The following is a 24,701-nucleotide window of genomic DNA, read 5'->3' as shown; positions in this document are numbered from 1 at the left end:
CCTTCAATGCTTTCCAGCTGGGGGTGGAGGAGACAGCCAAACAGCTGCTCAGTTCCTCCAGTGGTGGGACAGATGGGGTCCCTGGTGCAGCATGGAGCAGCTTCACTGCCAGGAACCCCAGGTGCAGCTGTTCAGCCCAGCTGAGTCTGGGCTGCTGGTCTCCAGATGGCCCACTGTCTCCTGGGTGGACCATGTGGACCACAGCTATCACATGGTACCGATCACTCAAAACTAAGGGAGTTTTTAAAGATGAATTTGCTTCTGCAGACTTAAAAGTACAGAAGTCATTAAAATAAACATGAGAAAAGTAAACGGATCTAAAGTTGCAAACTTTATTCAACACAGAATTATCATCAAAGAGCCTCACATATATACTCCTTCTGGATAACTGACTCAGGAGGAGGAGGTGGACTTTCTGCCAAACAATCCCAGGGGCCTACGACAAGCCAGAGCGTCTGCCTCTATACGCCTGGCATCTCTTCCCAGCCCCCATCACTGACCCAGATCTTCACTGTGAGGGTCTGAGGATGGGCACAGAAAAGGCAAAGCCTCAAGGGAATCAGGGGCAGTTGCTCAGACAGACTGGCTTCAGAACACCTCCCTTTTTGAGGGTCACAAGACCCAGCGCCATAGAGCAATCCTGGCAAGCATCTTAGGTACCAGGAGACAGAAGAACCAATGGCAGATTCACGCCAGGTGTTTGGCAGCACCCAATTCCCCTCAGGCTGGTAATCAGTGCCAACTCCTCCTTGGAGTCACCCCCAGGGTCACAGGATAGACAAGGTCCACACTGCCTGCCTGAGGCTGGGGCTGCTGCCAGCTGCTCCCGGCTCAATGCTGCTCTGACCTTCCCTGTCCCAGAGACTCTCTCCTGCACTGGGAGCCCCAAGAGTGGGGCCCTAGTTCCAACTCCATTCTTTTCTGGTTATGCAACTTTTGGCAAGGCCAGGCCTGAGTTTACTCTCATGCCAGATGGTTGCGATTAGTAAAGCTCCAGAATGTTTTATGAGAAGCACTTGGGACACCCATGTGCTCTTAAAGAAGCAGTAAGTATAGAGTGCCGGGAAATGGTCCAGGAGCACAGACACACTGTTTTTAGTTAGATTATTAGGATAATTAGAGGTGCCATGAAGAACTGGGAGCCAGGCAATACTGAAGCCCCTCCCTGCTATTGGTTGGTGCTGCCACTATGTGGGTCAAAGCCACTTCCCCCATGGGATTGGTTGCAGTGGTTAAATGAGAGAACATGGATGAAACCCTTTGGAAAACGTAGAGCTCTCTGCAGACAGGGCACTTCATTATTCCCTCCTGCAGTAAGACCCTAGCCCTTTGGTTGGAAGCCTGACCTGCATTGCTTACTAATGGATTATTTCCTTTCCCTGTGACCCCTTCTGCAGAAGAGCCACCAGTGAACACTTTCCTCAGCCCTGGAGGATGCTCCAGAGGGCTGTCTGGGGCTCCTTCCTAAGTCAAGGCCTTGGTTAATACGTCAGGTTCTCCAGAACGTGTTCTTATGAGACCCTCCCGCACTAGGCAGTTCTCCAAATAGGTGTTAAGAACCTTCAAGGCTCCGGGGCTTCATTCTGGTGGGTCAGTGGTCCTCAAAAGATGGCCGCTAAGCTGGGCACAGTGGCACACGCCTGTAATCCCACCAGCTTGGGAGGCTGAGTCAGGTGCATCATAGATTCAAAGTCAGCCTCAGCAATTTAGAGAGACTGTAAGTAAACTAGTGAGACCCTGTTCCCCCAATCCCTCCCCCCGCCCAAAAAAAAAAGAGAAAGAAAGAAAAGGACTGGGGATGTGGCTCAGTGATTAAGCACCCCTGGGTTCAATCCCTGGTAAAGAAAAAATAAAATAAAATAAAGATGGCCACTGCCCAACTATGGTAGGAACACATGCAAAGCTGGTGACAGATGAAATTCCAGGGTCTCTGCCTGGGTCTAGGGAATCCTTTTCTGCAGAATGGGTTTGGCAACTTATATGTGTGTGTGTTGGGGGGTTGCTTTTTTTTTTTTTAATCACAAGCACCTCTGGTTATTGTACACAATACATTTGAGTTTGGGGAAGGAATTATCAGGGGATCTGGTCCCCTACCCAGGAACGACTTCTTGACAAGTTCTCAAATTTTGGAGAATCTTACCCACTTGGAAAGAGCTCATCTGTCCCCAGAGGGCGAGGAAGTGAAAGGAAGCATCAAACGCCAGCCACAACAATGCAGGAGGAAACCTGGGATAAAAAGGAGGACTGGGGAGCTGGATATGGCAGACACCTGAGGTCCGCGCTGCTGCTGGGGAGGCTGAGGCAGGAGGATGGCAAGTTCAAGGTCAGCCTGGGCAACTTAGCAGGACTCAGGCTTAAAATAAAATTTTAAAAGAGGGCTTGGGATATTGCTCAGTGACAGTGAATTCCTAGATTCAACCCCTGATACCACACACACATATAGGCATACACAAAATAACTGGGAAGATCAGGTGTAAATGCACATGGAGCTTTTGCTAAGGGCAGACATTTCTGTTTGGTAACATGTGGAAAACAAGAGGAGGTCTCACTAGGACAATAGATAGAGGTCCCTGTCAATCAGTTCCAACATGACCCCTGCCATGTTCTCCTCTCACTGGCTCCCTCCCACCACACATGCCCATCCCAGGAGTCACCCATGTGTCACAGCCTTCTCTACAGACCCTTTAAATTTCCATCTGTCCTCACTAGGTGATTCCAGCTAGCATCAGTCCTTGTTTGGTTCTGCAACTTCAACCTGCTGCCCAAAAGGTCAAATGTTTGTTAAATGAATAAAAAAAAAACCCACAATTAACTTGTCAATTAACCCAGAGGAAATTTTGAATTTGAAGAGATCATTTAAAGCATGGTGCGGTGGCTCACGCCTGTAATACCAGCCTCTAGGCTGAGGCATGAGGATCACAAGTTCAAAACCAGCTTCAGCAACTTAGCAAGACCCTGTGTCAAAACAAAAAATAAAAGGGGCTGGGGATGTGGTTTAGTGATTATGTACCCCTAGGTTCAATCTCTAACACGAGAGAGAGAGAGAGAGAGAGAGAGAGAGAGAGAGAGAGATCACTTAAAGAAGATAAAAGAGGTCTTTATCATATAATCTTCTAAATGATACAGCAGAGGAAGAGTGAGGGGAACCCCTGATAGACAATTCTAGAAGTGGATAAATTAGGGTAGTCCTGTCCTGTGTGTGTGGGACCCAGGATAGCAGTCTTGGGGCCTCCATGTGATTCTTAGGATACAGAAGTCAAGACTGAGTCTCTCTCCCTCCTTTACTCTCTCAGAGGAAAGAGTGCCCTGGTGGATCCTTAGGAAATTTCCCATGTTCAAAGTGGGGGGCTTCCTGTGCAGTTCCAGGCTGGGGCCTCTTCTCTCCTTGGCTCTTTCTTCTCCAAACCAGACGAGGGTGTGGCTGGCTTCTCCCTTTACCAGGGAGGGAACTGCTTTTCCCTACAGGATGGTTCCTCCACCCCCTCCCTTCCACCCAGTGCCATCCTTGGCTTATTTCTCCAACCCACCTTTTCCCTTTTCTGAATTGGTCCAGAAGAAAGGGGAGGGGAGGAAGATGGACACGTAGTAGGGAAGAACCCAGCAGACGAGCCTCAGCCGGGCACACCAGGAGACAGCCTGCTCCTCTCGGGGTTGCCGCGGGGGCTGGAGTTTGTTTCCCCTCAGAAGCAGCTGCCAGTGGCTCACAAGGCGTGGAGACAGCTTGGCGGCTCCATCTGGGATCTTTCCTCCCCAGTCACAGATGCACCCACAGGGATGGGAACTGTTGGGGTGTCTGAGAAACCAAATCTCTGCATTGTTCCTCTTTGTGGGGGAAATACAAAACCCACTCATCCCGATAAAGAAAAGAACACCAGGTCATGTATACCATCAGGCCAGCAGTGGGGCTTCTGGGGCTGCCAGGGGACCCTGGGACAGCCAGCATGCGCTCTTGGACACCAGTGGGTGGCAGGGTGGGGCATGGCTGGGGGCAGCAACTTAGGGTGGGAAATCTGACAGTGTGATCCCCAGGCCAGCAGCATCTGCCTGGAAACTTGTTACAGATACAAATTCTCAGGCCCCAGCCTAGACCTACAGAACTAGAACCTCAGAGTCCAGCACTCGATTTCATTAAACCTTCTGGGAGGTTCAGAGGCATCTGCACGTTTGAGAACTCCTGGGCTTTGGTGTGGTGTGGGAGTGAGAGCTCAGCCTTGGGTAAGGAAGCAGGGCCCAGGGCCTCCAGCAGGGCAGCCGCAGGGGTTCACCCCAGTGTGTTGTGCCAATAGTCCCCCTTCCTATGTGAAAATAACATCCTCTTCTCCCAGGGAATGACAGGGAGAAATGCTGAGCAATGTCACCTATGGGGGCATGCTTTCAGTCTTCCCGGGGCGAGGTCAGCATCCACCCAGCCTGGAGAGCTTGTTTTCATGGATTCCCAAGTAACCTGGCTCTGAGGCTACCATCACAGTCCAGTCCTGTGCCAGCACGGGTCTGTCACATTCCAGCGTGGGTCCTCAATGTCTTGATCTTTGGTCAGCAGAGCTGGGAACTGGAAAAAGCCGGTGGGCCCAGCTGAGGGTGTACTGTAAGCAAGTTCCCCCTCCTGTCACAACATGGCCAGGGGCACTGGAGGGGTTCCACAGAGGAGCAGACAGTGAAAAACACCACACACTCTTCCATTCGCAGAAGCTGTGTCCTGTGCAAACTTCCATCCGGGTTAGGCTTGGTCCCTGGGCTGTTTGCCACACCGATCATCCCATTATTTTGCTTGAATGTGACCTAGAAACCCAAAAGGTCATTGATAGCTAATGTTTCCCTCATGCTATGCTGCCCAGGGGCCGGGTGCAGGTGGCCACTCAGTTGTTTAACACAGTGTATGTGTGTGTGTGTGTGTGTGTGTGTGTGTGTGTGTGTGTTTTGAGGATTGGGGTCAAGGAAATGTCAGTTTATTTCAGCCATATCTCCAAACCTGTTAGACATATGGATGGCCCCAAACACACACACAGAGGACTGGCTCTAAATCAGTGGTTCCTTCCACAAAGCATCTACAACCAAATACACACACACACACACACACACACACACACACACACACACACACACACACGCACACGAGCGCGCGCAAGTCAGACATGTCTCTTTTCCACAAGCCTCTGAAATTTCAACTACTCTGAAACAGTTCATTAAATGGCCAGTAGAGGGCATGCTCTCCCCATTTTTTTGGAGTGGAAATGGCTCTCCCTGGCACTGTGCCTGACTGACAAGGGTCTAGCTGCCAGATTTTTAGTGCTTAGGAAAAGGCAGATGTTCTTGTAGGTTATGAGGCACTAATGTAATGCAGACTGACTTCAGGGACACAAAAAAGGACACTAGCCTCATTCAGTTTCTTACTGGACAATTGAAGCTATCGTCTTTATTCATGTAGCTTAAACCAGTTTACAATGCAAACACAGTCAAGGTGACATTTGAGGCTGTTACGGGTCCTCTATAACTCGTCAGATGGATGTTGAGGAAAGGTTTTGAAGAGCGAGGTGAAGGTGAGGGCTGGGGTGAGCAGAGGCATAAGAGGCAAAAAAACAATGAACCTGGGGGCCTCCTGGCATTCCAGTCCTCTGCTCAGTAGAAGAGAAAAGCCCTGCCTGCGCCAACCAGAGCAGCCTGTGTGTCTGCTGGGCAGGAGGGGAACCCCCCTGTCCTCCCTGGGCTCCCATCTCATCTTGCACATGAACAAACACTGATCAAGTGCTGTGGACTAGAATGATTTGTTTTCTTCTCTTTCAGCATCTGAGAGAGGGACACTATTTTTATATCCTCTCCAAGGACAGCTTTTTAAACCCCACACTCTGGATTATGCAATGGAAAATTCTGTCCACCAATAAATCTGGTCCTAGCTGTCATGACCCAGAGCTTATTTGTCTCAGTTTGGGTGAGAATGGATTTTGAAGAATTCAGGATTTTTCACTGTACAGAAATCCCTCTCTTATATTAGACTCAATTTTATGTGGTATAAAAATTCACTGTGCCAATTCCTTTGCAACTACCCTTTCTCTTCTCCTTGGCTTCACTAATAAAACTACCCCTAATTTTTCTGCTTTCTGTCCAATGGATTCCTTCTCTGTCTCCAGTAGCTCTTTATATTTCCTGTCTCCTCATTAGAGTCCTTTGATCCTTAACCCTCCCTTGCTCTTCCCTCTCACTTTTTTCCCACAGGCCAATCCATCCAGACAACGGCCAGTCTCCTCTCTCAACATGTGGTTATCCAAGTGTAAAAGACCACTCATGATTGCAATGTGCTTTTGATGTACTAATTCTTCTGTCATTACATACTGACCTTTCTGTCCCTTGATGCAGTTTTTTTTTTTTTGGATATTTTTATTTATTTTTTATTTTTTTATGTGGTGCTGGGGAATGAACCCAGTGCCTCACACATACTAGGCAAGCACTCTAACCACTGAGCCACAACCCCAGTCCCCCTCCCCCAGCTTGATGCAATTTTTTACTTAAAATTCTACTTTTCTGTTTTCCATTCACATGATTTTTTTCCCCATTCCTTCCTTTCCAGTATGTGTATTCCTAAAGCCAAAGTGATTCTCCTATAGGGGCAGATAGTTATTATTTTTTAATCCATTCATTCATTCTGTGCCTTTTGATTGGAAAATTCAATCAGTTTACATTCAAAGTAATTACTTAGGGGCCAACACTTACTATTGCCAATTTGTTCATTGTTTTCTGGTATTTTGTAGATCCATTGTTACTTCCCTCTTTCCTAACTGCCTTTTTTTAAAAAATCTGATAATCTTCTTTAGTAGTATGCTTTGATTCCCTTCTTTTTACCTGTTTTATATCTACTATAGATTTTTGCTTTGTGGCCATCATGAGGTTTGAATAGAACATCTTACTGTTAAAACATACTATACACCACCGAGACATTATTAAGATATTCTGAACTAGACTCTATGTTCACCTTTACCAGTGAGTTTTATGTTTTCATGTGAGGGATTAGTTAGCATGCTTTTGTTTCAGCTTGAAGAATTCTCTTCAAGTTGAACTCCCTCAACTTTTACTTGGGATTTTCTTTCTTTCTTCTTTTAATTTCTCATTTATGAAGGATAGCTTTTCTGGGTGAAGTATTTTTTTTTAATTATTTTTGTAGTTGTTTCATTTTTATGTGGTGCTAAGGACCAAACCCAGTGCTTCACTCACACATGCTAGGCAAGTGCTCTGCCACTGAGCGACAGCCCTTCAGCTTCAATACAGATGAAGTATTCTTAGTGAGCAGTTTTTGTTTGTTTTGTTTTTGTTTTTTTACTTTTCACATTTTCAAAGAACATTCCATTCTCTTGGCCTGCAAGGCTTCTGCTGAGAAATCTAACAGCCTCTGGAAGTTCCTTTGTCTGTGATAAGCCTCTTTTACTGTTTTTGAAATTCTTTTTAAAAGTTTGGGTACAATATGTCTTGGCAAAGTCTTATTTGGGTTGAACCTGATTTCGGACCTTTAAGCTTCACATAGTTGGATGTCCATAACTCTTTCACACTTGGAAAAATTCCAGACTTTTTTTCTTTAAATAATTAGCTTTCTAACCACTTTTCTTTCTCCACTCCTTTATAATTCCCCAAAAGAAAGAAAGAAAGAAAAAAAAATCACCTTTTTGAAGATGTTACATGAATCCTGTAGCTTCTTGTCATTCCTTTTCATATTTTTTGCTCTCTTTCTGCCTGGTCGAATCTGATGTTGACACTCATATGACATTTTTCCTTTCCTCTATTGTATTCATCAGTTGCAAAATTCTATTCTTTTTAATGATTTCTATCTGTGAAACATCTTGTTTTACTTATTCCATTTTAGACTTGAGTTGCATGTCTCCTCATGTAGCTTTGCTGAGTTTCCTTAAACAATTATTTTTCCCTGGGTTTAATCCCTAGTACCCCTAAATATATAAATACAACCATTTTTAATTCCCAGTCAGGCAATTTTATAATCTTAATTTCTTTAGTTTGTTACTGAAATATTGTGTTCTTTTGTGATATCTGTTTCCCTGATTTGGGGAAGTCTTAGTTGCTGTCTCTGCGTTTGAAGAGGTAATCACTCCTTCAGTCTTTACTATCTTGGGAGAGAAATGCCTTTACCAATCAGCCTGACTAGGGATTCTGTGACTCTTTCAGACATTTGCTAGGGATTTGCCTGCTCTACACCTATTCTCAAGATTGTACGTCTTCCCTTAATCCTGCAAAGCCAGGCGAGGTGCTCAGAATTTCCTGTTTGTTTTCCCTAGGGTGGCTCCTTAAAAATTTCAAGTGCCTTCTTCTCCCAATGCTGCAGAGCCGAGCCACGACCTGCAGAAGATATCTGCAGTCACTATTTATAGGGGTATGTTCAGGGAGCCGGCCTTGGGAGAATAGAGGGTGAGATGTACACAGTATTTGGGGCGACCCTAGTCTACATGGCAGGAGGGTGGTCCAAAGCGAAGCCTCCCAAGTGGTTTGTGTGTATAGTGATTAATGTGCAGAGTGGTTAATGTGTTCCATGGCCTTTCTTCTTTGAGTCTGGCTTTTCCCAACACTGGGCCATATTAATCACCTCAGTCTTCTGGTTGGGACAAGAAATAATTAGCCCTCTTGGAAAGCATCCCATACAGCTGGGGGAAACAAGTGTTCATGCTTTCATTTTCCTGAGAGAAATCCCAGAGTGAGTTTCTCTTGGCACTGAGTTGTGCCACTTAGAGGATGTGGTCCTGTGGCTAACGTGAAATTGTTCTTCTTACTTTCTTCAATGCATCTATTCTCAGATCTTTTGCTCAAACTCTGTGTTAAATCTCTACACTGAACTTTTGGATACCCACAAATTTACTCCTGTCCATGGGTAGTTATTGAAATCAATGCTTTTGCAGGAGGATGACAATAGAAAGTTCCTCTTCTGCCATCTTGCTGACCTCATTTTCTGAAGTTATTTGTAAATGAATAAAATCTGTTGGTTTGTTTTAGTCCTGAACTTGGAGGATTTTGTTTCCTCGTGTTCCATAAACTACCTCTTTCCCTCCTCAGTCCACCCTGAAATCTTATAATCTCTTTCCACTCCTTGTGAATAACTTAGCACCAGAACTTTTTTTCTAAAAAGGCAAACAACATGAACATTAAAAAAATAAATTTATTATGAGTCTGAAATAATGAAGAATAAGCAAACAGATAAACTGTACAAAGAGCAAAAATTAGAACATGAATAATGACATAAAACACAGGCATTCTTCTAGCTATTGCACACAAACATATTTTTACACGCAAATATATTTTCAAAAACATTTCTCCAACATTCTGAAAAGGCAAAAGCTATATTTGCAATATCTATAAACACCACAGCTTTTGAAACCATCAGTTTTTTCCTAAAATCATTTGAGTGAAATTTATACAGATGATGATCACCTATTTCATTAGGCAAAATTATAACATTCTCGTTTGACACGTCTTAGAAATTTTCACTCAAAACACAGAAAAACTATCAATTCATTGTGGATTCTATCACATCTTTTTTTGCCCCTTTTCTAAACAAGGAAAAAACATACAACACATATGTGTACACTTTTCAGAAAGAAAGTATTCCAACTTTTATCAATAATTTGTTCAAAACCTCAGAACTCAGTAAATTTATTTTAAATACAGACAATTTCAAAATAGAAACAATCATTTGGGAGTGGGTATCCTAAAATAGTTTTGGCAATTTTAACCTATGATGTAAATATCAAAAGGAGCTACTGATCAGGAATATTCTGCCTGACCTACTGCAGACTGACTAAAGAGGCTAAAAAGAGATTTGAAAGTCTCTTGTTTCCACCAACAATCATCAAAGACATTTTTCTCTGGTTAGACCTGTTTTACTCCACGATGAATGATATTTAATATTTAAAAAAGATCTTTGAAATCAAAGTGAGGGCTGGGGATGTGGCTCAATCGGTAACGCACTCATCTGGCATGTGCGGGTGCTGGGTTTGATCCTCAGCACCACATGAAAATAAAAAAAATAAAAATAAAGATTTTTGTGTCCACTGAAAACTGAAAAATAAATATTAAAAAATTCTCTCTCTCTCTCTCTCCTCTCTCTCTTAAAAAAAAAAAAAGAAAAAAGAAAAAAATCAAATTGAACACATTCATTTCATGGATCAGGAAAATGCCACCCAGAGATGTTAAGCAACTTGTCCAGAGTGACAATGACAAACAGAAGCAGATCTGGGACACAGAACCAGAGTTTTTGATTCTTAGCTATGTTGTTTTGATAACACATTCTCTCAGGTCAGATTCCACACAATTCATAGTCATTTGATTACAGAGAACATAAACCAATGCATATATTTCACTTAAATCAAAACTGTTATTACTTCAAGCCTATTCATCACATGATCAGCTTTTTTTGTGTATATGGGCATAATGTAAAAATTATGGTTGATAAATGGCATTACTGTAAAGACAGTCCCTATAAGCTTGAGTCAGGACATCAACAACATTTAAACTCTCACTGTAAACAAAACACAGTGGTAGGCACTGTGGAAACACATTTGGTCCTATTCTCCTTACCCTGAGCTTGTAAAAGAGCAGACTGTTTCAACAGAGTGATGACTACCCACACTCTGTGATGGAGAAAAGAATCCGCTCCCTCAGCACATCAATGGAATGTGTGCCTGGGCACAGTATTCCTCAAAGGAGAATGATCACAAAAATGACACTGAAAAATTAGAGCTGTTAGCATCTAAGAGGTCTCCACGACACGGGGATACCCGGGCTATCTGAAGTTATTATAGATTTCCTTATCTTAGGAATCTTCAAGGCAAAAATATAGGATGTGATACAAGAAATCATGAGATAACCAGTAACACATATGATAAAATTTTCTTGCTAGAAAGTTATATATTGAAAATAAGAAGAGAGTAAAAAAGGACACTGGGTATAAAACTACTCTGTTTCAAGGGATACTAAAAAATATAGTGTCAGCATTTACTCATGATAAGAAGGCAGCACAGAAAAGAACTCAATGTGCCTGTGTCTGAACTCCTTAGCTTAATTAGAGCATGATTCTTAGACCAAGGTTATGGTAGCATCTGCACACGGAACAGTTTTTATGGTCATTGACAGTTACTGTTACAACACACTTTGTAACAATATAAGAAATGGGAAGAGATCTTAGCAGTCTTCTGGATGCCAGATCCCAATACTGTCCTTCAGTGGGTTAGGAGCATCATGTTGGTATATTGCATTCACTGTGGTGGCCCGGATAGCTGGTCAGCACAGTAGAAAGGTAGCTAGTTAGGAACAGATTGTGTATTTGGTCCCACTGAATATTTTTTATATAAACTATATGTACATTTATATGCATTACAAGGACAAGACTCCCATATTATCATTTTAGAAACTCTTTTAAGCTTCCATGTTTTACAAGAAAAACACTTTTGAAAGAATAAATGTCAAGAAGTTTACTTTCAGACATGATGTATGACTGAAAATGGACATTAGTTAGGTAAATGGTAGTGTTAAACATGATGCAGAGCAAAAATATTTTAAGCAAAATATTACTTAAATTAACCAGCAAAACAACAACCATTTGTTCACAGTTCATACAGTAATTTTCAAGTAAATATCCATTTCCACCACTAATAAACCCAGCTTTACTGTCCATGTATCTTTCCAAAGATCATCAGGCTGTATCCCAATTTCTGAGGGACAGTAACTTTTTCTTTCAACTTCAAATTGATGATTCTGGCTGGTTGGATAATATAACCGTTTTTGGTTTTTGATCTACGGGACTATCAACTGGCACCTGTAAATAGAATCAGAATATAAAAAATGTATAGCACCTGGCATATGCTATTTCAGCAGATCAACAGTTGATTGTCTAAATAAAAATAGTTTCACACTTATTCTCTGTACACTCTTCTCTATAGTATAATCATAATGAATATTACTTACAGCTTTAATTTCAACATTCGTGATTCCTATATTTATATTGTGTCTTCTCAGATCAGACTTGATTAATGCTGAAACAGAGGAGCATCAATGGAGTTACAACAAATTTTTTGTGAATATATTTTTCTTCAAGCAACACAGTCTTTTGGGGCATTATCAAAAAATTTAATACCTTAATTAATTATCAAAATATTTAGCACAATATTAATGCCATAATAGTCAATAAAATCCTTGTATCCTGACAAAACAGCTAAGACTTTAGCTTATTTAATAAGTCATTCATTAGTGAATAAAACATGGGATTTGAGGAACAAAAGATAAAAAGAACTTTCATTTTCCTAAAGGATTCTCTGAACTAAGGAAATATTGACATGTACATAACCATAACATTGCATGACTACTGTGATGTCGCAGAAATAAACAAGGGAGAGGGAAAGCCCAGGAGAAAATGTTCCCACGTCAGTCCCAGGAAACCAGAAGGCCTGCCAGAGGAGACACCCTTGAATTACATCTTGAAAAATCAGCAGGAACTTGTCAAGCACACAAAGGGGAGAGGAAGGCATAAAAGCAACATAAATAAAGGGAGCAGGGTAGGAAGAGCACAGCCTATTCTGGACACCACAGGTAGTTTGGGATCACTGGGAAATCAAGCACAAGAGGGAGTGGGAGGATATGATAGGTGTCAGGTACACCGTGTGAAGAGCCCACATTGCATCTGAGCAGGGCAGTGGCACCACCAGACCTGTGCATTAGGGAGCACAACCGGACAGCAACAAGAAGGCTGTTATAATCAGCAACAAGATAAGAGGCAGGAAGCCGGCCAAGAGGTTAGCCAGCCAAGAGGCAGTAACTGCCTCAATGGAAAGAATGATAATATTAGGGATAGGTTAAAGAGACATTTTAGAAAAGAACAAGTAAGGGACTGGAGTTGTGGCTCAGTGGTAGAGCACTTGCCTAAGCATGCATGAGGCACTGGGTTCAATCCCCAGCACCACATAAAAAGAACTAACTAAACAAAATAAAGATATTGTAAAAGAGAAAGAAAAGAACAAGTAAGATATTTTTTAAGATATAAAAAATGGTGGTAAGGTGGGGGATTGAGTGACTTTAGAGTTTTCCTGCTTCTGTTATTAAATGGATGACAGCTGTAGTTATGGAAATTGAAAAATAAAAGAATCGGTGTGATAGGAAGAAGGTAAATTCAGTTCTGGGAAAGTTGAGCAGAAGACGTCCATGGTACGTCGAGGTCAGACGATGTGATTGGATGTGTTGACCTAAAATACAACAGTGGTCAGGGAGTGAAGATGCAGATTTGTAAGTTACTAGTGTTACAGTGGTAGTAAAAGCCATGGACTAATCAAAAAGAATGTAAAATAAGAAAAAAGATAAAAGTATGTGACAGTTCAGTAATTTCACTAGTCAAAGTAGAAATAAAAGATGAAGGTAAGATTATTTTATTTTCAGTGCTCTAAAAGTTAGCCCAATGCTTCCATTGATATCTTTCTGCATCAATTTACTTTTCATCTGTGTCTTCGTATTAAAAATGGATTTGCCAGGCACAGTTGGTACATGCCTGTAAAAAATTCAAAATTCATGCAAAATCATCTCCACTTTAAGTACATGTATGAAGACACAACTTTACTTTGTGTACAACCAGAGATATGAAAAACTGTGCTCTATATGTGTAATATGAATTATAATTCATTCTGCTATCATATATAACAAATTAAAGTTAAATATACACACACACATATATAAAATTACCTCCATTAGTTGAAATACATGTTTAAATGTTGTAAACCACAGTTGCCCTACTGTACTATGGAGCATTAGACAGAACTCTTCCGGTCCAGGTACACCCTGCACCTGTTAACCTCCTCCACCTACTTCAGCCCTCACAGCATCCATTATTCTATTTTGAGGGGGAGTACTGGGGATTGAATCCAGGGGCACTGGGCCACATCCCAGCCCTTTTTTTTTGTATTTTATCTAGAGACAGGGTCTCACTGAGTTGATTAGTACCTTGCTTTTGCTGAGGCTGGCTTTGAACTTGTGATCCTCCTGCCTCAGCCTCTCAATCTACTACTAATGAGATCAACTTTTTTAACTTCCACACGTGAGAGAACATGAGCTATCTGTCTCTCTGTGCCTGACTTACTTCACTTAAAAATGTCCTCCAGTTCCCTCCATATTGCCACAAAAGGATTTCATTCTTTTTATTACTGAATAATATCCCACGTGGTATATCTGCCATATTTTCTTTATCTACTCATCTACGGTGGAGACCTAGGTTGATTCCATATCATGGGTACTGTGAATAGTGCTGTAATAAACCTACAGGTATTTTTTTTTTTTTTATGCACTGGCTTCCTTTCCTTTGGATATATACTCTGAAGCAGAACTGCTGAACAACATAGTAGTTCTGTTTCTATTATTTTGAGGAATACTGTTTTCCATAATTTAATTCTCACCAACAATGCATGAGGGTTCTCTTTTCTCCATATCCTTGTCCACATTATTTATTTATTTATTTATTTTTTTGGGGCCATTATGATAAAAGCCATTCAACTGGGGTGAGATGGCCTATCATTACGGTACTAACTCACATTTCCCTGCTGACCAGTGCTGGGCATTTTTTCCATACACTTGGCCATTTATATATCTTCTTTTGAGACATGTCTATTCTAATCATTTACCCATTTAAAAACTGGATTGTTATTGTGCAGTTGAATTTAGTTCCTTCTGCCCATTAATCCCTTGTCAGATCAACAGTGTGTAAATATCTTCCCCCATTCTGTAAGCACTGCTGGACAGGAAGCCTTTTAGTTGATGTGATCCCACCTGTCAATTCTTTTTGCTGCCTGTGTTTTTGGGGTCATATCCAAAGAATCTTTGCCCAGACTAATGTCATAAAGTGTTTCCTTCTTATAGTTTCATATTTTGGGGTCTTAAATTTAAGACTTCAATCCACCTTTTGTTGATTTTTGTATATGGTGAGAGGATTCTACTGTCATCCTTCTGGATATGGACATTGTGTTTTCTCAACATTTATTGAAGAGACTTTCTTTTCTCCACTGTATGTTCCTACTCCCTTTGTTGAAATTCAGTTAGCTATAGATCACAGAATTACTTCTAGGTTCTCTATTCTGTTCCATGGTTTACGTGTCTATTTTTATGCCAGTACCCTGCTTAGTTTTCATGGCTTTGTACAATGGTTTGAAGTCAGGTCTCCAGTTTTGCTCTTTTTGTTCAGTGTTGCCTTGGCTATTTAGGGTTCCATATGAATTTCAGAAGCATTTTTTTTCCTTCCACATTTCTGGGAAGAATATTATTGGCAGTTTGATAGGCTGCATTAAATTAATAGATTTTTTGGATAGTATAAACATTTTAACTTAACAATGTGAATTCTTCCAATCCGTGAACATCTTTGGGTTGTCTAATTGAACTTCCTTTGAGTTTCATGGATCTGGATGTCCATCTCTTTCCTAAGACTTAGTAAGTTTTTAGCAATTATTTTGTTAAATATGCTTCCTCGGCCCCTCTCCATTTCTCCAACCTCTGGCACTCCCATAATGGGGACATTTATTCACTTAACGGTAACCTATCAGTCCTGTGGGCTTTCCTTGCCCTTTTTCATTCTTTTTGTTTTTCTGAATGAGTTAGTTTTAAAGGTCTAGCTTCACGTCTGGAAATTCCTTCTTCTGATTCATTTAGCCTATCAACTATATTTATTATTTCATCCATTGAATTATTTGGCTACAAGATTTCTGTTTAGTTCTTTTTTACAGTATCTTTTTTGGTGAATTTCTCCTTCTATGAATGGTTTTCCTTATTTTATTGAACTGTTAGTTTGTATTCTCCCATTTCTCGCTCAGCTTCCTTCAGACCATTATTTTGAATTCCTTTTCAGACATTTTCATAAATTTCCTTGTCTTTGGGGTCTATTTACAAGAGAACTACTGTGCACCCCTGAGGGTTTCAGGTTTCCTTGCTTCTCCGTGTTTCTTGTGTCCCTGTGTTTATATCTGTGCAACTAGAGCCACAGTCGCTGCCTCCAACTTTGTGGAATCGTGTTGTTGTTAGGGAGAGGCTTTTTCGTGTGGTGGATGCTATGGTTTCAATCGGGTATGTGTCAGCTTTGATTCTGGGCAGATTCAGTAGTGTTCTTTGTGCAGTTTCTTCAGCTGTATTCCTTGTCAGCCATGTCTGTGGTTCTGTATTGTGGCCGAGGCTGCAGGTGCTTATACTGTGGTAGTGTGGCAAAGTGCTGCGGCAGTGTGGTCTGGATGGTATCTGATCTTCAGTGGTTGGGCTGCCATCTGCCTGGTTGCTGGGCTGGGCATAAGTGCAGGCAGATGCAGGAGGATACAGGCTTTGTGTTGGCTTTTTCTGTGCTAGTCTGTCTGTTCCCTGGGGGATGGGGCACTGCATGGGTTTAGGTGTCTGGGTCTTGGCACCGCTGTTGCCATGATGACCCCACAGTGCCAGCCTGGTGAAATGACAGAGGAGTCTCAAGAACGGAGGTGTGCTATGGCGACTCACCCTCAGGGTGGGATGCACTCTAGCAGTGGGTCCAGGTTCAAGATGGTGCCAAGTTGTAGCAGGGTGGATCACGGGGTTGGAAGGTGTACAACACTGGCTGTAACCGTGTGGCAAGACAGCCACGTGAACTATGGCAACTCTAAACTCTGTTCAGAGTCTGTGAGGTCCGAAGGAGTCATCTGCAGGAACAATGGGGACCTATAAGGTTCTCGAGCTTATCTTTTCCCAATAAAGGTAAGTCTGTCCTGGCTCCAAGTCCATCTGGGCAGATAAGACAGGGTAAGGGAGGCAGGAGGCGGCGCTGTCCTCTTTCTCCCACTCCACAGTGACCCTCCACTGTGCTGCCACTTCGGTGCACTTCCTGAATCACTCCTGTTGGAGTACAGCTGTTTATTATTTGCCATGGTCCTTATTTGTGAAGGGGATAAGTGATAGGCTACTCTACTTGCTAACGGGGTGACAGAGATTTAAACACAGAAACATGGAAAAGTAAGGAAACGTGAAACCCTCAAGGATGCTTAATATTCTCTAGTAATAAACCTCAAAGAAAATGTAATTCATCAAGTATCTGAAAAGGAATTCAAAAGAACGATCTGAAGGAAGCTCGGAGAGAGACAAGAGAATACAAACAATTCAATAAAATCAGGAAAACAATTCATAACCTCAAGGAGGAAGTCAATAAAAGATCTATTTTGGTCTTTCTGCTTTTCAGTTTTGAAGGTGTGTACTGACATATTCTCAAATCCAGAAATTCTTTCTTTTGCTGTATCCAGTCTATGATAACCCCAGAGACATTCTTCACTCCGTCACCATGTTTTCAGTCTCTAGCATATTTTGGTTTCTTAGAATGTCCTCCTTTGCGTTTATAATGCTCACCTGTTCTTGCACGCTGTCGACTTCACCCACTGTGGTCTGTGGCATATTACTCACATGTTTTAACCTCCCACTCTGATTAATTCCACATCCACACTGTATTTGAGTATGGCAATACTTGCTCTGTTTCTTCAAGTTGCTTTTTTTTGGTAGGCGGGTAGCGGGGATCAAACTCAGGGTCACTCGACCACTGAGCCCCATCCCCAGCCCTATTTTGTATTTTATTTAGAGATAGGGACTCACTGAGTTGCTTAGTGCCTTGCCATTGCTGAGGAGGGCTTTGAACCTCAATTCTCCTACCTCAGCCTCCTGAGCCACTGGGATTATAGGCGTGTACCACTGCACACGGCTTCAAGTTGCTTTTTGCCTTGGAGTGCCTTTTGATTTTTTTTCTTCATCGTCATTCGTGAAAAACTGGATTCAAAAGGGTGGCTGTAAAAGACCCGTGGTAATGTGGTGGTAAGGTGCAGGGGAGGGGAAGCATATGTTTTCCTATAATGAGCATATGCTTCTGGATTGTGAACTTCACAAATGTTGCTCAATCCTCCTCTCACCATCCCTACCTTAGGTAGGACAGGATGACTGGAGGAGGTCTAGAGTTGCATATTTTCCTTCTTCCATTGGGAAGGCAGGAGTGAGTAGGACTTGGGTATTTACCTCTCCCCAGGTCTGTCAGATTCTTTGATAAATCCCAGCAGATTACAGCAGTTCCTTCTGAGGGCATATCTTGTTATGAGTAGAATGCTCCAGGTGTTTTCCAAAATGGTTCCTTCTCTCCTCTTGCAGAAGCAGGAGTACAATTGCAAAAGCCTGTAGGCCTCACGAGTAGGTTCCCACTGGATCTCAGAGTTGTCCACACTGAGCCTCCAGCACCTCAGCAACCCCAGCTCTGGTTTCCTTCCCCAGCAATGGTTTCAGCTCCAGGGTTCCGTTTGAGTAAACCGTAGTTCTCTCTAATTGTCTGTTGGTCTCTCCAATTTTGGAGGCAATGGTTTGCATGATAACTTCACTTCTCTTAATGGATCCAAAGAGCGTGATTTTTCAGTTTGTTCAGTTTTTAAATTGTTGTTAGTGTACAGATGCAACCTTCAAATTTCTCACATGTCAGGCTAGAAACTGGAAGTCCGGTGTTTGCCTTGAAATCCACACTGTCCCTTTTCATCCTGCTTCATTACTGGTGTCAATATTTTAGAAAGCCCATCAAGGTCTCTCCAGTTTTAAAATACTCAACACATGAGAGAAATTAATTAGCACATTAGATGGTAAAGGCATTTAATGTAAAACTGACTTCAAAGACGTTTTGTCATTTCTACATGAATTTTTCAGGCATGATTTGCTTGAATTAACATTCATGAATCTACCAAAAAAAATGTCAAAGGGAGTACAAAATTATTTTTCATGCACTCTATTTGATAGATGCATGGTACTTGTCTGGAAATTAAGAACCAATAAGGAATCACTTATAACAGATATTTCATGTTAATTAACTGAAGATAACAAGGGATAATGGGGGGGGGACTGTGTAATAGGAATGTTTTTCTTTGAGAAAATGCTCTTTGAGCACACCTGAATGATAGTGACCTTAGGTGGTTGTGTATATTCAAAATAAATATTTACCACAGGTAAGACTTCAGACTGAAGCTTTCAAAAAGAATGATCAGGTATGCCAACAAACATAAAAAGAAACTTTGATTCATGAGATTATATCCTCAAATTAAGTTACAAACAAATTGTTTGTAATTTTTTGACTATCCTTAGCCACTGTTTCTTGTCTTGGTAAAGGGATACAGGAAGAAATTCACAAAGTTAAATAACAGTCAAAGTCAACCTGGTCCAGGAAATACTGCTGAACATGAGGTCTGCTTCCAAAGCTACCATCACATCTGTTATGTGCCCGGGCAAGCTATGGATAAAAGTTCTTTAAATTCTCTTTCTCTGGAAATGGGACACTATTCCCTTTCCTGCACATGTTTCTGTGGTTATACCTAAAAACCTCAAAGAACTAGCCAACCATTTGATATCATTTCTACAACTTCCATGATTCTTACCACTGCTACTACATTACAATAACATGTATAAGGCATTCTCTAGGTGTCAGACGCCCTCCTGGGAGCTTCTCATGAACCACCTTAGTTAATCCTTACAGTGACCCTACACTGCAGGCTTTCAATACCCTATTCCTATATGAATGAGAAAAGGGGGACTTGAGAGGTTGTAATATTATGAGATGGATCTAGCAATCTATGTCTATATATTCATATCTCTATCTATGCATTGTTTTATTTTGTTTACCATGGTTTCTGGTACCTAACTCTCTCTCCAAGGCAGGACATAGAAACTAGAATTTCTCTTCCCCAAGGTGGATCAGAGAAACCCTAATCTCCCCGCCCCCCCCCTTTGACTTTGACTCTGACCTACCCTTGATAATAAGTCATTGACCTTCCTCATTCCAGAGGGCTCCTGTCCTAGAGGGAGGACTGCTGTACAAAGAAAGGCCAAGAAGAATCTGAACAGACAGGCCTTGCTGGGTTTCCCTACCCAGACTATTAGAATCATGGCTGTACAATAAAGGCTCTATAAAACCCTCAAGGTACAGGATTTGGGGAGCTTCAGAAAGCTCATATGGAGAGTCACAGGAAGACAAATAAAAACTCATGAGCCAAGAGGGTGGCACACCACCTCCAGTGCACAGGACCCTTCCAGACCTGTGATATCTCTTCATCTGGCTGCCTATTTGTATCCTTCATTAACTCAGTAAATGTTAGTGTTTCTCTTGAGTCCTGTGAGCTGTCTTAGGAACTTAGTAGAATTTGAGGGGAGGGTTGTGGAGATCCCTGACTGTCATAAGGTTCTGGAAAAGCAGATCTGTGATGAGGTTTAAGTAGGGAGAGTTCGGGGGACTGAACCCTCAACCTGTGAGCTCTTATGCTCTCCCCAGGTAGAGAGTGTCAGAACTGGTCTCAGAGGGCTCCCAGCGGCTGTTCACTGCTGAGCCGCTTGGTTGCTGGTAGGAAGAAATCTGACCCCCTCCTACGGTCACAGCAGTGACCTATGCTGTGAATGTGCATAGGAGAGTCTGAGCTGATGCTGGATTTCCTGTCTAGAGTCTTGGAGAGGTTAACTAACGCCTAAGGGGGTTTGACTCAACTCCAGGTCTTCTCTGTGCTTCTTAAAATGGATTTGTTTTCTGTGAACAGTAACGATACTGATTTTGAAAAATTTAAATTAACAGATTTTACTGTTGTCATTTTAGAGGAGGGACTGAATCCAGGGGCATTTTAACACTGAGCCCCATCTCCAATCCTTTTTACCTTTTTATTTTGAGACAGTCTCGCTAAGTTACTGAGGCTGACCTAGAACTTGTGATCCTCCTGCCTCAGCCTTCAGAGTTTCTGGAATGACAGGCATGCGCCATCACTCCCAGCAAAACAAATTAATACATTTATATACTTAGAAGAAAATAATTTCCTGATTTCTTATCTCATTTTTAACCCTTGAATTCTGCAAAGCCCTTAAGAAGCAATATACATGAAAATTTAATTAAAAACACAATATAACACCCTAATTTACCTGTTAAAATGATGCCTAAAAACATCCAGAAACAAAGGAAAATGTTTCCTGCCTTAGGACCATGGTCTGTTGTGAGCTTTCCTTGAGCCAATGTGAACAAAATCCCAAACACCTAAAATAAAATAAGAGAAATAATAAGTTTGCTTCCTTCAAGTGTACACTTTGGGGCTGGGGATATAGCTCAGTTGGTAGAGTGCTTGCCTTGCATGCACAAGGCCCTGGGTTCAATCCCTAGCACCAAAAAAAAAAAAAAAAGTACATTTTTTCCCCAGAACTTTTTTAACTCATTTTCTTCATATGGTTTGGCTTCTAGAAATAGTCTCTGAAAAATGAGATTGTTAAAAGAAAAACTATGGTCAAACTTAATATTCACTAGATGACTAGGTAAAATAATCATTGAGGGTTTAAGAGAAAGCTGAGGAATACCCACCTGTGCAGCAGCATTGAGAAGACCAGACGAAGTGCCCTCAGATTCAGGGTAAGTAATTTCAACAGCAAATTCAAAACCCAAGGGAAGGTAACCAGTCATGAAAAACCTAGGGAAACAAAGCCACAATTATGGGGGAAAAAGTACCAGGACAATGTCACACATTGATGCAAGCATTCTATAAGTGAATATTTTGAGGTTGCTATGTGAAAGTAAGAAACTATTATTATTGATTAACCAGCCAATTCACAAGAATTGGGAAGCAAAGCAATTCCTGAGTTTGTTTCTAAGAAAAAATTGCATCTAGTTTTCTAGGCCAATTATCTTTATACCTAAAGTTACTTGGACTAGGTAAGGATTATCCATTTTTTACCAACAGTATACAAAAACCAATTTTCAACTATTTTTTATAATTCACATTTATATACACAGTAAGCAGTGGATGAATCTTCCAGACTTTAAAATATTATAGAAGCTTGGGATGACCTTTAAAAAATTAAAAGCCAGAGTAATAAGACTTCAGAATTATAATAACATGGTATCATTTGTCTTTATTATATTTGACACTTACCCAAGTATCCCTCCAGTAACAAACACGATGATAATGTAACCAAGGTCCAATGTGAAAGTAAATATAACCATTCCGATAAAAGACAAAATGTAAACTATCAAAGTTGTCTGTCTAAAACAAAACAACAAAACCGTTAGTATTTTTTTCCTGATCATCATAGGCACATAAAAATCATGTGGCTAGCCATTGCGCTATCTAAATAGTAATAAATCTTTGTTTTTCAAAATTTGTTCATTCTAGCTAGGTACACAGGCACATGCCTATAATCCCAGTGACTTGGGAGGCTGAGGCAGGAGGATTAAAAGTTCAAGGACAGCCTCAGCAATTTAGCAAGATCCTAAGCAACTTAGTAAAACTCTGTCACAAAATAAGAAATAAATAGGGCTGCGATACAGGTCAGTGGTAAAGCACCTCTAGGTTCAATCCCCAGTACCAAAGGGGAAAAAAAAAAAACTCACCCATTCTTCTTATTTGTAGAAAATGTTATCCACCAAATCATGGGCTTTCAAGATTAAATTTAAGATTCAACAACAGCAGGAAAAAAACTCACACCATAGCCAGTGCTTAGATAGGAAGGGATACTCACATAGACAAAATAACTTTTACGCCACCATACAGAAGAGTTCCCTGCTCATATTTCACGATTCAGATCAAATCTCACCTCTTCCGAATGCCTTCCCTAACCACTGCAGCTCACAAAATTCCCTCCTTTAAATCCCCTTATCAATTACACCTACACAACTGGCACTTATGACATCAATTTTAGTGTATTATATTATCATTTAATGTTTCTTTTGTGGATGTCTTATAGCTCCATTTAGATGATGAGTGTCTCAAGGACAGGGATCACATATCGCTTGCTGTAATTCCTAGCCAAAAGGGATACACACACCAGGAGTTGGGAGAAGGAACGGGAGTTACCCTGAGAAGAACGTCAGGGTGACCAGAACGCATTTCTATGCCTACCAAGTTTTCTAAACATACTGTGGACTAAAGACTATAAAGAAAGGAAGCCCTTTACACATGAGCTCTTCCTCTACAAATTAAATGAGTCTTACCCTAAGATATAATTTTACAGTAGTGAAACCATAAAAAGTGCATTGTTAAATTGTGAGAGAATTATCTTGGAGAATTCCAAGGTCAAAGATACTTTTGGAAGGGTTTAGGATAATAGTATATAAATACATTGGGCCTTAAAGACATATCTGACACAGTTCTGATTCACTCATTCAGTTTATTTCATTCTATTCATTTATTCACTCACAGGTCCATTCATTCATCCTCCCAAGCAGACAAGAGACGGTTTAGCCTATTAATTCTTTTAAGGCCTCCAGAAAAAGATGCTGCTTCTGAAAGCCTTTCTTGGTTTCCCAATTAGTGTCTCTCACTTTTTCTTTTATGTTAGCATTTTGCTGTTCCAAATAGATGCAAATGAACAGCAATTTTATATTACACATTTTATAATAGTTAAGTGGTGCTATGGTTGAAACATCTTAGTCAAAAATTTTTATCACAAAAAAAAAAGACAAATGGAGCTGGGGCTGTAGCACAGCACTTGCCTCTCCCATGTGAGGCACTGGGTTAGATACTCGGCACACATAAAAATAAACAAATAAAAAATAATGCTGTCCATCTACAACTACCAAAAAAAAAAAAAAGATTTAAAAAAGGCAAATGTTTTTGATGGAACAGCTTTTTGATTGTTTTCAAACCTGTAACATAAGAAAGAAGAAGATAAAGTCTGTCAAAAGTCAAATGTTTCTAGAAAGAACCTATTTTATGGATAGACTGGAGACTATAATACTAAGTGAAGTAAGGCAATCCCAAAAAACCAGAAGCCCAATGTTCTCTCTGATATGCTAACACACAACAAGGAAGGGTGGGCAGGGGCAGAATAGAAGTCCATTGAATTAGACAAAGGGAGGGGAGGGGGAAGGAGAATAGGAAGGACAGTAGAATTCATCAAATGTAACTTTCCTAGTCTTGTATACGAATACATGACCAGGGAAACTCCACATCATGTACAACCACAAGAACAGGAACCTAATTAGGATAAGTTATACTCCATGCATGTATAATATGTCAAAATACACTCTACTGTCATGTAAGACTAAGAAGAACAAATAAAAGAAGGACCTATTTTAGATAGAAGTGAATCCTTCTAAAAAGAATATATACATATTGTTAAATTGAAAGAAGTTCATCAGGTGTCCACGTTCTCAAAGATAAAATAAATGTGATCAATAAAATATAGCAATACCTAGATTATTGAAACATTTGCTAAGTGACAAGAACCTACAAGTGTTTAGAACTCAGGTCTTTAAGTAATAGTAACACTTTAAATCCCTTAAGATTAAAAAGTAAAGTTTCTTTCAAAATCAAAATACCTTTAGGTCCCAGTGGTTTGGGAGGCTGAGGAAGGAGGATGGCGAGTTCAAAGCCAGCCTCAGCAACCTAGCAAGGTCCTAAGCAACACAGTGAGACCCTATCTCTAAATAAAATATTTAAGAAATGGGCTGGGGATGTGTCTCAGAGGTAAAGCACCACTGGGTTCAATTCCTGATAACCCACCCCCACCCCAGAAAAAACAACACTTATACACATCTATTTTTCACTTACTTGTATGTTTTGGTATAATCCAGCCACAAGCCACAGAGAATGGAGCCCACCATTCCAGCTACTACCAGTGTTAGCCCAATCCTTCCAGCATTCACCTCTTCTCCCTGAAAACAATTTGCAGAAGAAACTAATCAAATATTTTTAATTCAAATA

The 24,701-nt window shown here is 41.0% G+C and overlaps 1 protein-coding gene across 2 annotated transcripts in view; it reads right to left on the bottom strand.

The window, feature by feature from the left end:
- Nucleotides 1-9,127: 9,127 nt before the first annotated feature.
- Nucleotides 9,128-24,701, bottom strand: part of Flvcr1 (FLVCR choline and heme transporter 1) — a 34,677-nt gene continuing 19,103 nt past the window's right edge. The window contains exons 5-10 of one of the 2 annotated variants that reach the window (XM_005329420.5): nucleotides 24,549-24,652; nucleotides 21,930-22,040; nucleotides 21,362-21,467; nucleotides 20,932-21,043; nucleotides 11,950-12,017; nucleotides 9,128-11,800 (exon numbers count right to left, since the gene is read on the bottom strand). In XM_005329420.5, the coding sequence (XP_005329477.2) occupies nucleotides 11,726-11,800; nucleotides 11,950-12,017; nucleotides 20,932-21,043; nucleotides 21,362-21,467; nucleotides 21,930-22,040; nucleotides 24,549-24,652 (576 nt within the window). In that variant the 3' untranslated portion in view covers nucleotides 9,128-11,725. Of the gene's footprint in view, nucleotides 11,801-11,949; nucleotides 12,018-20,931; nucleotides 21,044-21,361; nucleotides 21,468-21,929; nucleotides 22,041-24,548; nucleotides 24,653-24,701 lie in introns of those variants that run through there. The other variant, XR_005730397.2, reaches the window with a different exon arrangement.

The sequence above is a fragment of the Ictidomys tridecemlineatus genome, chromosome 10, assembly GCF_052094955.1.
Source record: "Ictidomys tridecemlineatus isolate mIctTri1 chromosome 10, mIctTri1.hap1, whole genome shotgun sequence".
Taxonomy (NCBI): Eukaryota; Metazoa; Chordata; class Mammalia; order Rodentia; family Sciuridae; genus Ictidomys; species Ictidomys tridecemlineatus.
The sequence above is the reverse complement of the archived record's forward strand: the minus strand, read 5'-3'. Positions and strand labels throughout refer to the sequence as shown.